Source organism: Vipera ursinii (assembly GCF_947247035.1).
Source record: "Vipera ursinii genome assembly, chromosome: 2".
Classification (NCBI taxonomy): Eukaryota; Metazoa; Chordata; class Lepidosauria; order Squamata; family Viperidae; genus Vipera; species Vipera ursinii.
The window spans coordinates 90,221,343-90,233,594 of NC_139513.1; the positions used below are offsets into that span (position 1 = coordinate 90,221,343).

The 12,252-nt window shown below is 39.1% G+C and overlaps 1 protein-coding gene across 7 annotated transcripts in view; it reads right to left on the reverse strand.

Annotated features, from left to right (window-relative positions):
* The window catches only part of P4HA2 (prolyl 4-hydroxylase subunit alpha 2), a 343,153-nt gene that overhangs the window by 9,354 nt on the left and 321,547 nt on the right, over positions 1 to 12,252 (reverse strand). For all 7 annotated transcript variants that reach the window (XM_083354381.1, XM_083354385.1, XM_083354384.1 and 4 more), the window contains 5 exons: positions 9,483 to 9,685; positions 8,215 to 8,391; positions 3,781 to 3,851; positions 3,266 to 3,365; positions 1,591 to 1,644 (listed from right to left, as the gene is read on the reverse strand). In XM_083354381.1, the coding sequence (XP_083210507.1) occupies positions 1,591 to 1,644; positions 3,266 to 3,365; positions 3,781 to 3,851; positions 8,215 to 8,391; positions 9,483 to 9,685 (605 nt within the window). The remainder of the gene's footprint in view (positions 1 to 1,590; positions 1,645 to 3,265; positions 3,366 to 3,780; positions 3,852 to 8,214; positions 8,392 to 9,482; positions 9,686 to 12,252) is intronic.

Genomic DNA, 12,252 nt, shown 5'->3' on the forward strand with positions numbered 1-12,252 from the left:
TTGTTCTATCATGTAGTAAGAGATGATCCCACATCCCTACTATTCACAAAGGGAAGGAAGGGAAGAAGAACAAAGCCAACAAATAGTGCTACTCTAAAAAGTTAAAACTATTGTTGAGACTATTTTTTTTAATTGAGTTGTTTCCATAATAATAGTTTGTGGAATGCTAGAAATATAATCTTGACTTTAGCAAAGCATTTCACCAAAATATTTAAAGATATGCTGAATGATATGTTTATTAAGTAGATAATATAGATGGCTTGAAAATCATACTCAGTGTTTGTCAACAACTTATAAATTGGAAGGACATATCAAGAAAGGTGCCATAAAATCAGTCAGTTTGTAACTTACTTCAGTTCTAGAACCTACAAACACACGCCTCTTTGGATATTCAAAGATGGGCACAGTTTGTTTCAGGGAATGCTAAATTGTAGTAATTGTCAACCATGTAAAAATTGGAACCACCTCAACAATCTAAAAACTTCGTTACAGAACCTTTGAGAAATAACATGACTATGATTTGAAAGATGCTCTATCTCTCAGTTGGAATCTGAACAATATATTAGATGGATAGGTGGCTACTCTTAATTGACTTCTTCTAGAGAAAACTGAAAGAAATGTGATCTAATTTTACCAAATGTTCCCTATCTCCATTATGAGGGAGACTTTCATGAAAGGTGGGCCTGCAAATGCCATCTTTTTTTCAAAATGCATGAACTTTAAGGTTCTCTTTCCAAGCATCAGACACAATATAGGCTGCCTACTAATCACATCAATATCATTTAAAAATTGCTATGGTCATTTTATGTTCCTGCAAGTTTGGGAAAACTAGAAAACTAGAAAAATTGCCTGCCATTATATAGATAATGTACATCTGCCAGGAGAGAGGTCCCTATTTTATTTTTATTTTTTTGAGGGGGGGGGAATTCTTTGACATTACACCCAATTTTGAACTAATCACTTACCACTTATAACTGAAAGAATTTTATGGGAGAAAATCCTAATTTTTCTAATTGAGAGAAAGTAATTTAGGAAAAAAATACAGAAGTACACATAGTGCTCTCCTTAAGATTTGTTTCTTCCAAATATAAATGCTTAAATATAATCCATACCTAGCAAACATCATCATTTAATACTTTGTAAGAAAAAAATGGTCTCCATGAATATATTAGTACTTATTCATAGTCATCCAGCGAGCCAAATGCAAGATGATATGGATTCCCTAAATTTTCTTTCTTTACTAAAACCAGCAGCTTTAGAGGGCAGTTGAATAAATCAGTTATGAGAGTGGAAAGGGAAGGTCAATCCCACACCCAATGTCCTATTTCAATGTATTTTTTTTCTTGCTAATACTTTTCTGTGAAATGATATCAGAACTATTTAAAACAGTAAGTAAGGGATAGTAAGGGATAAATACAGTTTCTTTAACTCAGTGCTCTAACGATGAGCCAAATAAGTCTCACCCTATCCTTGTTTGTACATGAAAAAAAATCTGTTGAACTAACCAGGAGTTTCCATCACCTTCAGTTTAGCCCTTAAGATATCTACTTAACAGTAACTGAGAAAATTACATAAAATCTGAAATCTTACCCTTGAGAAGTCAAAATGAGGCTCATATTGTCCTCCCATGCCATAATTAGCAACCTAAAATGTACAAAAGGACAATATATTGTAAAATTAAAGCAAAGCCTTCTAAGCAAAATAAAACATGGTAATCCTTCAAAATGCATTTTTGCTTTTAAACATCAATATAATGTTGCATGCTGAATGTTTGTCATTACTGTGCATGTTTTTGTGAATTGGTGCAATGTGGGCAACAGTAGGGTGATTTTCAAGGAAGTTTATAGCTTAGAGAGCTTATCTTGATAAAATAGTATGAACGTGAACATGATTGAAGCAAGACTTGATTTCGTCACATACTAGTCAAATTTCCTGAAACTGTTTTTATCCATAGCAACGAATTCTCCATGTGGTATATGTATATATGTGTGTATGCATGTATGCAGAGTATAATATTAATATGTTGGATGCTTTAATTACCACACGGAGGATTGGTTTTATCAATTTATAATTCAGCATAGGATAAACTGAGGAAAAGAAAATAGTTTTGAGAAGGCAGTGAATTGCTAACAGGGAATGAGACACAAGATAGAAAAAGTAACCAAGTTCTCTATAGAGAAACTGGCTTTTTTATTTTTGAATTGTTTCACGTTTATTCTTAAGCTATGTTAAAAATAGCAATTGGAGGAGAGCTGATCGCCATCTTTTTTGCAGTAGAAGTTCTAGTTGTGCAGAAGTCTAAAATCTCAGCTCTTTGTTAAGCTCTGTCAGTCAAAAACTGCATTAATTCTTAATGTAATTCCTTAAGACTAGGTCTTGGCCTGGAAACCAGGAGACTGTGACATATAGGCCTCTCTCAGGCAGGAAAACCATCTGCTTGCCTTTGGGCTAGTCATACTTAGTTCAACCACTTCACAGGGTTGTTGTGGTGAAAATAGGAGGCAGGAATTTTAGGTATGGTCACCACCTTGAGTTGACTATGTTAAAAAAAGGTGGAATAAAAATCTAATACCGGTAATAATAACATTAATATGTAACTGGAACTGCAACAGGTACAAAACCACAACCGGCACAAGTGGCGCAACAGGGTGCTTTGAGGGTGAAGCCTGCAAAACGGGTGAGCAAGTGGGTGAGCGAGTGGGCAAAACTCAATGGCAGCAGGCCAGCGCAGAGAGATAGTGTGCACAACCAACAAGACATTTATCCAGGGCAACAAGACTCTCATCAAGGGCAGCAATAATATACTGAAATGATGCATTATGGCATCCTAGTTTCCTGGGAAGAACTCAATGAGAATGAAGATCAATGCCAGTTAAGGAATTGGCAGCTGTGATTTCACCGTCATGTATAATAAAATACCGATGGGAACCTATTGGATTGGAAAGTGTAGTTTTTGTTTTTTGCTGATCTGATTTTAAAAAAATAAGATACTGGATTTAAAAATGGGGCAATTATGGGTAGGTGTGCTGCACATACAGTTGAAGCTTCCTGTTAAATATTATTGGCAGCCATTACTATTTGTAGAATTTTGAATTCTAAAAATCTCAGTCAAAATTTGAAGACAATCTCTCTCTTTTTGGAGGAGGGGGGCCCCTTTTTGTTTCATAATTTTCAGAGCATTACACGTTCACCACATTCCACGGAGTTCTGCTTCAAGGCAGAAGGCAGGGCCTTGCATAAAGGAGGGAACCGGTAACATGCTTACCTGCAACAATTCAGCTGTTTTGGTAGTTAATCCTGTAATTTGTTCCATTCGTTGATTTACTCTGGCAATAACCAGATCGTCCTCTTCTTCCAGCCAGGAACTTGCAGGGGGAAAAAAAAAGATTGTGAACAGGAATTTACAAGCCTCATCTCATGAAATTTAAAAGGCACACTGATTCACCAATCTTCACTCAGATGGATCAAGATTTATAGCACTTCTTCAAAAATCAACATTTAGTTTTTAATCATTAAGCAATAGTTCACATAATAACACATTGAAATTGTAAGTTTTATATTTTTGTAAAATAACAACAACAATAATAAATAAAATCTATACCAAAGAATAAAATAGTAAGAATAGCAAAAATCCTAGACACTGCAACATTTCTTCATTCTATAGAGTTTTAATTATTGGTCAGGTTTTGAATGATGTGCATATCAAGGTTTCAATTTGTTATCAATATATTTTAAAATTATTCATAAAAAGAGGAGGAAATTCATTCTTACACAATTTACCTTTTGGAAACCCGGTAGTTGGCTACTGTTAGTACACCTGTTTTAGGGTCCCGGACTGTAGCTCTTGCCAACTGTATGAAGAGATATACAAAATTTACTAACTTAAATAGTATCAAAAACACAGCTTGCGTTTTTATTCCCAAGCATTCCATGCTTACATGCCAAAAGATTCTTGTAAGTATTTTGTGCAGCATTGCAGCTGAAGTTTATTCTACATTCTGAAAAGCGAGGTATTGCATGAGCGGTAAACGAATTCATCACTTTAGATATTTTTTTGACTCTTCAGGGTTTAGAAGTGGGCAAAGATGGCTTTTCCTTAGCACACAGCTCAAGCTCATACCACAGGGGGTTTGGGGGCAGGTGGAGGTGAGGTTATAGATTTTACTCACTCATACCAGTCTTCAGTTAATGACCACTTGTTCAGCAACCATTCAAAATTACTATGGCGCTGAACAAGGAGATTTACAACTGGTCCTTGTAGTTGTGGTCATCAGTGTCAGTGACACTGTACTTAATGACCCTGCACAGAATCTGCTTAATGATGGAGGGTTTGTTGTCACTGTGTGTTGGGGGGAGAGAGCATGGGGGGAGGCTCAGCTAATGTCAATGTACACATGTTGTACTTTGACAATAAAGGTTTATTTATTTACCTGGAACTGAGGCAACTATCATCATAAGTTGATGTGGTTTGACTGTGTCACTTAGGGATGCAGTTGGTGATCCCAATTAGCATTATTTAGTGAGAACTATTTGTAATTCTGTAATGTGCTGATATATGCCATAGCAGGGCTTTTCAACCTTTTCACCCATTGCACCACTTTTAGGATATGGCAACATCCGAGTACCACCAGTCGCCTAGCAAGGAGTCAAAAACTTGATGACCAAAAAAAAAAAAAGGGGAAAAAAGTGATGAAGTACAGGTAGTCCTCGACTTACAACAGTTTGCTTGGTGACTGTTCGAAGTTACAATGGCACTGAAAAAAGTGCCCCCCAAGCCACAGCCAAGCAAGACACCTGCCTACCCGCCCGGCGGCGCTCTTCCTCCTCCCCGAGGTTTTCATTGTTGTGAGCATTTCTGTTGAGGATTCGCAGCGGGGGTGGGGTGGAGGGTGTTTGGTTTTTATTTCCCCTGCCCCATCTGTTGGGTGGTCCGCAGGTTTTGGTCACTTCACATGACCCTGGGACACTGTGACCGTCATAAATATGAATCAATTGCCAAGCATCTGAATGTAAATCACAAGACCCTGAAGATGCTGCAACATTCCAGCTGATCGACGCTTCTTCTGGGTTCAGCAGAAGCGCCAGGATCAGCACTGAGCTCCAGCTGGAGCCTGGCGCTGATCCTGGTGCTTCCGCTGAGCCCTGACAGCCCCAAAGAAGGGCTGATCCTGGTGGTTCCGCTGAGCCCTGACAGCCCTGCAGCTCCAGCTGTCCCTCGCTCAGGCTTCTGCGGTGCTACCACCGGTTCAGCTCATTCCCCTCCCCCGCTACCACTTTTCTAGGATGGTCGCGTACCACCTGCCAGGTGCCAATGTACCACAGGTGGTACCCGTACCACTGGTTGAAAAGCCCTGTGCTATAGAACTCCCATCTGTCCATGCCAGACTTAAGTACACTTAACCCTATATGGGTTGGTAATGACAGTGAAAGTAATGCAAAAACCACTGCCCCAAAGCTGGGAAGCAGGCCAGAATGTATGGAACTCAGGGGATTTTAGGAGAAGAGGGTAAAACCCAGTGCAACAAGCTGCTCTATATAAACAGCCAACAAAACTCACTTCTCGTGTCAGCACTGATAACAGTACTTAACCTGATACCGAAACATCTGCAGGAGAAAAACCAAGCTCAGACCACACCAACCAAGATGTATAAAACTTTGATGACTACATCTTTCATTAGTTGGCATGTAATCAAGGCAAACAAAGAACTATTATTTGTAAGGCAAATGGTACCGTATTAGGAGACAGGCTTGAATTTATCCTTAGCAAAATAAGCTTAATCTTCCTCCCCCTCCGTTGCAGTCCTGGGGTGCCCTCTTGGCATCTCCTTCCTCCTTAAGTGGTTTATTGCTGACAAATCTCTTCAAAGTGCAGATGCCAAGAAACTGGCACTATGGAAGAGAATCTCTGAGCACAAAAACGGAGATGGATACGCTGGAAGAACCCACCGAGAGCCTTCCCTTGCCAGACCTTCCTTGCATTTCTAGTATATTCATACAACAGACTGCATCGTAAAGAAGTGATTATTTTTACTGAAGATCCTCGAGAAACAGCAGCGTATGATGAGCAGAAAGTTAGAGTCGTGAAGTCTAATATCTTTCCTCCTGAGGCTAGCCCAGAGACAGATTACTGAAGGAAATGGAAATAATTTAGGAAAGACTTTGCTAAGAGTTCAGTTTGGGTGAACCAATCAGGATCTGGCCCACATGACTGCAAGTATGCCTGTAATCATGGCAATGTAACTGCACTTAATTGTAACCCAAATATTTATTTAAAGCAATGCCACTTCACTAATATGTGCTCTATGTATTCTAATAGACAACACTTGTAATTATTGCCCTTGTTAGCATTTTTCTTCCCATGCTTAATTCATTTTTCCCATATTAATTATCTTGGCCTGGCATGTAGCTTTTGGCACAAGGAAATGCCAGATTTCTGACTCATGTGCTATTCTGTTGTAACAGGCTCTTGCTCCAAAAATCAGGATCAGAAACTCAGTTTAAAATATTGCTTGAAGTGATGCAATTTTGAATTTCTAATATATGTAATAATGTGGCTGTATTTATCGTTTTGTCTTTTAAAAAGCAAGAAATTAAAATGAAATATCCTTATTAATTAGCAGCAAATTATCTCCCCTCTTTTGAGTTTGGGATTGGAACAACAAAAATTAGTATTGCTAAAGCTAAGGTTAAAAAAAATGAATTATTCATGTTAGTTACAATTTCATGTTTTGTTCCTTCTTGCTTTTGTTCAAATCCTGGGCATAAATTTTACCTTAATACCACCACCAGAACTGATCTGAAAAATTCTTAGATCTGATAGGCAACTCAGGATTAAATATATGTTGTCTACAACAGTAATAAATTCTTATTTCAAACTTTTTAACATGACAATATGGATGAATATCTTTTGATTGCTAATCAATTGCTACATTACAGCAACGTTAGCCTACCCTGGAACCTAACGTGTATTTGAATCAGTGTTTAAAAATGAGTAGCAATTGATACTTCTGAATAAAACCATGCATCTGTATTTCGAAGGGAAATAGTTTATACAGTCAGTGCAATTAATACTGCTAAATTATTTGTTCCAATTTATCTGATTATTTTCATGTACAATACAATAAAACAGTTCCATTTAAGGACAGTCCAAGATTGTAATTAACAACATATTAGATTTTATTTATCTATCAGATCAATATCTAAAGAATCTAGGCTTCAAAGAAGCAGATATTCATATATAGCTTTGTTCTTTTTAGACATCCTGCACTGAAATGAAACGATCATGCTTTTAGATCAGTCCAAGGCCTTCTGATGTCTAAGAACCAGAGAAGATAACGATAAATCGTCAGGAAAATGCTTTGATTTGTAGAGATGAAAGTCATGGAAGAATATTAAATGAGGTGAACTAATTGATGAACATTATGACTTCAGAAACATTTAAAATAAATCCATGTTCTTAAAAAAATCCTTACTCAACTGCAACACCTTTTTACCTCATTCATGAATTAGTATAATTATTTTCATTACAATATATGACCATTAGCTTTCTCTAATTACTAATTGGAGGAAGTAAAGGAAATAATTACCAAGGTATAAGTAATTAGGAGCTTTCTACTACTAAAGCACATCAAAAATCATACCTTGGTAGAAAAACCCAAGTTCCTAGGGTCAGTTCCTGCTATATTTTCTAAAATGGTTTTCAGTTAAGATAAAACACTTTGATCAGTGGTTGTGCTGGGGCACATCAGCTTTCTCCAGATGTGTTCATTACATTTTCCATCATTCCCAGCCAGCATGAGTAGAGACTGGGTAGGGATGCAGTAAAAAAAACATTGGGCAAGTGAGACACCATTCTTCTTAATAACCACAATAAAACATACTTGGTTTAGAATTAAGAGCAAACCTTGGAAATGTTAAAAGCTTTCACTTCCTTGCTAATTTCTTAGGCAGCACAGTTCCCTAGTCCAATATGTCATTCCAGATAAATGACTGCATATAGTTTGAACAGTAGACAGAACTCTTGTTATAAAGAGGCTCAATGACTACAAATAACAAACATGGTGCAAAATTGTTCCAATATATTATAGCAACCATACCCTTGCAAGGAACTGGGTCTCGACATTTCCAATTCATTCAATTTCACTTTTAATTAGCTTATACGAATTAATTGAAATGCTGATATAATTTCAGCTACTGAATAAAACGAACTCTTACTTTTGGTTTAGCCAACTCCTTAATCTTCTCTATTTCTTCGTCGGATAGGACTTCGTAATATCTGACAATATGTGGGCTGTCCCATTCATCTTCTTCTTTAAAAGGCGCTATAATTAAATGAGGATTTCGATTTCCATTGTGGTATCTGCAAAACAACCTCTTCTGTCTTCGAGGCGTCTAGGAATATCACCAGATAGATACAGTATTTTAGCTTTGGAATTACTGGTCACCACAATAGAAAAAAGATGCTGAGAAAGAGTGCAGAGAAGAGCCACAAAAAATGACAAAGGGGGTCTGGAGACTAAGTTTTATGAAGAATGGCAAAATTAGCTTAACGAAAAGAAGACTGAGTGGAGAGAGAGAGACATAATAGCAGTCTTCCAATACTTGAAGTGCTCCCACAGGAAAGAGGGTATGAGTTCAAAAGCAATGGGTGGAAGCTCATAAGAGGAAGATCCAATCTGGAGTGGAGGAATTTTCTGACAATGAGGACTATTAAGCAGTGGAACAACTTGCCTCCCAGAGTTCTGGGTGTTCCATCACTGGGGTTTTTCAAGTTGAGATTGGACAGCCATTTGTCTGAGATGATTTGAGAATTCCTGCCCTGAGCAGGGGGTTGGATTTGAAGACCTCCAAGGTCCTGATTCTTTCTTGACATTTAAGAACAATTAATTTCTTGACAGTGAGAACAATTTACCAGTGGAATGGCTTACCTTCAAAAGTGTGGGTGCTCGAAGATTGCAAGTTTTTAAGAAGAGACTGGACAACCCTTTCCCTGAAATGGTATAGGGCTTCCTGCCTGAGCAGGGGGTTGGACTAGAAGACCTCCAAGGTCCCTTCCAATTCTGTTATTCTGTCCCTTCCAACCCTACGATTCTATAAGCATGGGTAAGTTGAAATATGGCATCTAAGCCTTAGTTTTTTGACATCTTGTCATAATTTTAAGCATTTTCTCAGCTCACTGATGCCCAGCAGAATAATCTTGGAAATTACAGATGAGCAACTGCCTACAATTCAAAGGAAGAACCACTTATTATTCATCTGAAGTGGCAACTGTTTTTAAAATTCTGAAATGGTATTTTTGTTCTCATTGTTTCGTAATGGAGGGCATAGTTTCTTGGTGTAAAAATTAAGTTAGCTTGCCTTGTAAAGCTACCTTCTCTCTTTTGGCAAGTTAAAAGCAAGGATGAACTTACTTGTAAAATATAGTTTTAAACACTAACAATATGAGAATTTAAGATAGTAATCTTTGGGACATTTTTACTTACCAGTTTCACACCTTCCCCTCTGCAAAGGGCTTCATAGGTCTCACGCTCTGGCAGGTAGTCCTGAGGCCTTTCATAAATGCCATTGTAGGTTTTGGGCTCACTGGGGTTCGCTGACATTTTATCGATTTGGTTGCTTTCTTTTTCGCTCTCCAGCAGCTTCTCAAAGTACTGCATGTTGCTGCCTGCTCTCTCATGAGCTGGGTCTTTGGTTGGAAAGAATTGTAAGAGAATCAATACAAGACTCTGAAGTCTACAACAGGCCACCAGTTACATCAGACATGTCAAACACAAGGCCCGGGGGCCAGATCCGGCCCGCGAAGTGGTTTCATGCGGCTCATGAAGCCATCCTGGAACCAGTGAGGGAACGGCCCCCACTGCCTTGGTCCTGGCCCAGAGACCCTCCTTCTGCCAGAGACCCTCAGATCTGTCCCACTCCTGCCCAGGCCCCCCATAGGCACCCTTGATGCGAACAATGTAGAGCTGGCCATGCCCACCCAGTAGGCCATACGCACTTTAGCCACGCCCACCCAGTAGGCCACGCCCACCCACAACACACCCACCCAGCCCCCTGGGGGCAACCGCAATGCTGATACGGCCCTCAATGAAATTGAGTTTGACACCCCTGAGTTACATTATACAGGTCAGAAGCCAGCCTCCCTCATTTCCAATTAGGCTCTCTGTGAATTAAAGATAAGATCTTTATTGGGCTTGAGATGTACAAAGGCAATGAATGAAGAGTGTAATGCATTGTCTCAAAAATGACATAAGACCATGAGCATCAAGAAGTGGTTTTTCTCTAGATTAAAAAGAGCACAATTACAGATTATTTTTTTTTAAAAAAAGACAGCTTGTCCATTTTTATTGAAACTGACCAGCAGACTACAAACTGCCCAACCAAAAAAGCAAGCAACTTGGGGTGAATAAGCAATCGCTCATAGTGGAAAAGGCCTGAAAACCTAAAGACTCTGGATATTTTAGGGGGGAAAACCTGAATTGGGTTTTTCATTCAGCTCTTTCCTATACAATTCTGAATTTAATCCAGTATCATTCTTATAGAGATTAACACCAAACTTGAGAGATACATCCCAACCTGAGGTTCAGCTGTATAAATCAGCTCCTGATAACTTCGCAACGATGTCCATACTCGGTTACAGTATGGAAGGGTTTGATGTTTTTTCATACAGAAAATATTCAGCGTTTCCAATCCAATCTACAGGTGGTTCTCACTTAACAATTGGTCACTTTATGTCTGCTCTAAGTTACAACGGACCTTCAAAAAGTTACTTATGACCTGGTTCTGGAGATCTGACAGCTGCACACACCTACCCTTTGTGGTCACATAATTGCTTTTCAGACATTTGGCAACTGGCTCATTTTTATAGCTTTCAGGCAGTTATGACTGTGAATTAAGTGTTATTGCCAGTTTCTAACCTTTTCAGCTGGTTTCCAGACCCCACCCCCCAAAATAAATAAATAAATAAATAAATCCATGGGAATACATGGATTCACTTTAGGATCACCACAAAAAAGTTGTAAAATTGAGTCTGGTACCTTGACTTACAATTGTCATGACTTATGACAGAAATTCTGGGTTTCATTACAGTTGTAACTCAAAGATTACCTATACGGTACTGATAATCCCCGATTGTCTCCCTACCAAGTGTTAATCATACTCAACCCTAATTATTTGATTGACTGATTGATCAACTGAATTTATACACTGCCTTTTTCACTGTATGTGACTTTGAGTGGCTCAAATCATTTAGCTTTTTACCTCAGGCAAGATTATTAAGATTAACACCAACAAAGTTTGAATGGATGAATAACAATCATTATTTTCATTGCTGGAAATCTAAAATGTTTAGGGTATGTTTGTTACCTTGTGCATCTCTCTCTGTGTGTGTACTGAATGTTTTAAGTATGTAGAAATGTTGGAATAAAACTTCAAACACCAAAATAAAAAATACAAGCATATAGTAACTTGAATCCTTTGATTTTATTTCATATAACAGTACACATGGGGTATTGCTGTCAAACATCCTAGTACAGTGGTGGCGAACCTATGGCACATGTGCCAGAGGCAGCACTCAGAGCCCCTCTCTATGGGCACGCGCCCCATCGCCCCAGCCCTGTCCCCCCCACAGCACTCTCCTCACCAGCAGGCCCCCTGGAGGAGAGTCACCCTCAGGAATGGCCTGCATGGAGCAGCACAGCCAAGCACGTCAGCCAGGTAGCAGGGACAAGACTCCTCCCTCGCGCCCTGTCACGTGCATATGAGGCTGCAGGGCGTGGGCGGAGGGTGTGGCCACCATGGCACTGCTGCGGTGGGCCGTGGAGGTGGTGGGTGGCCTTGTGGGTGGGCGGGGCAGGGGATGAAGCGGGGGCAGAATGGGGACAGGCCGGTTTTTGGGCACTCAGTCTCTAAAAGGTTCACCATCTCTGTCCTAGTACCAACAAAAGGAATGAGGGCAAGAAATTGGGTAGGTGGGGAGGGAAAGAAGTCAACATTCTACAACGAGAATGATTTTGGCAAAAAAAAAAGGATAAACAAATTGATAGAAAAGAGAGCGTTGCATCAGGTAGATTAAATATTTAAAATATATTTGGAGGAATAAGAAGGAAAATTACCCATTAGAAATAACGGGACTATTCAAGATTCCACTGCAGATTTCAACACAGTCCTGACAGAGATAGATTGGATTGTTGTTTTGCCTTAGATAAACTGCATTATAATCCAAGCAAATAACTGCACTGAGTAATACCAGATGTC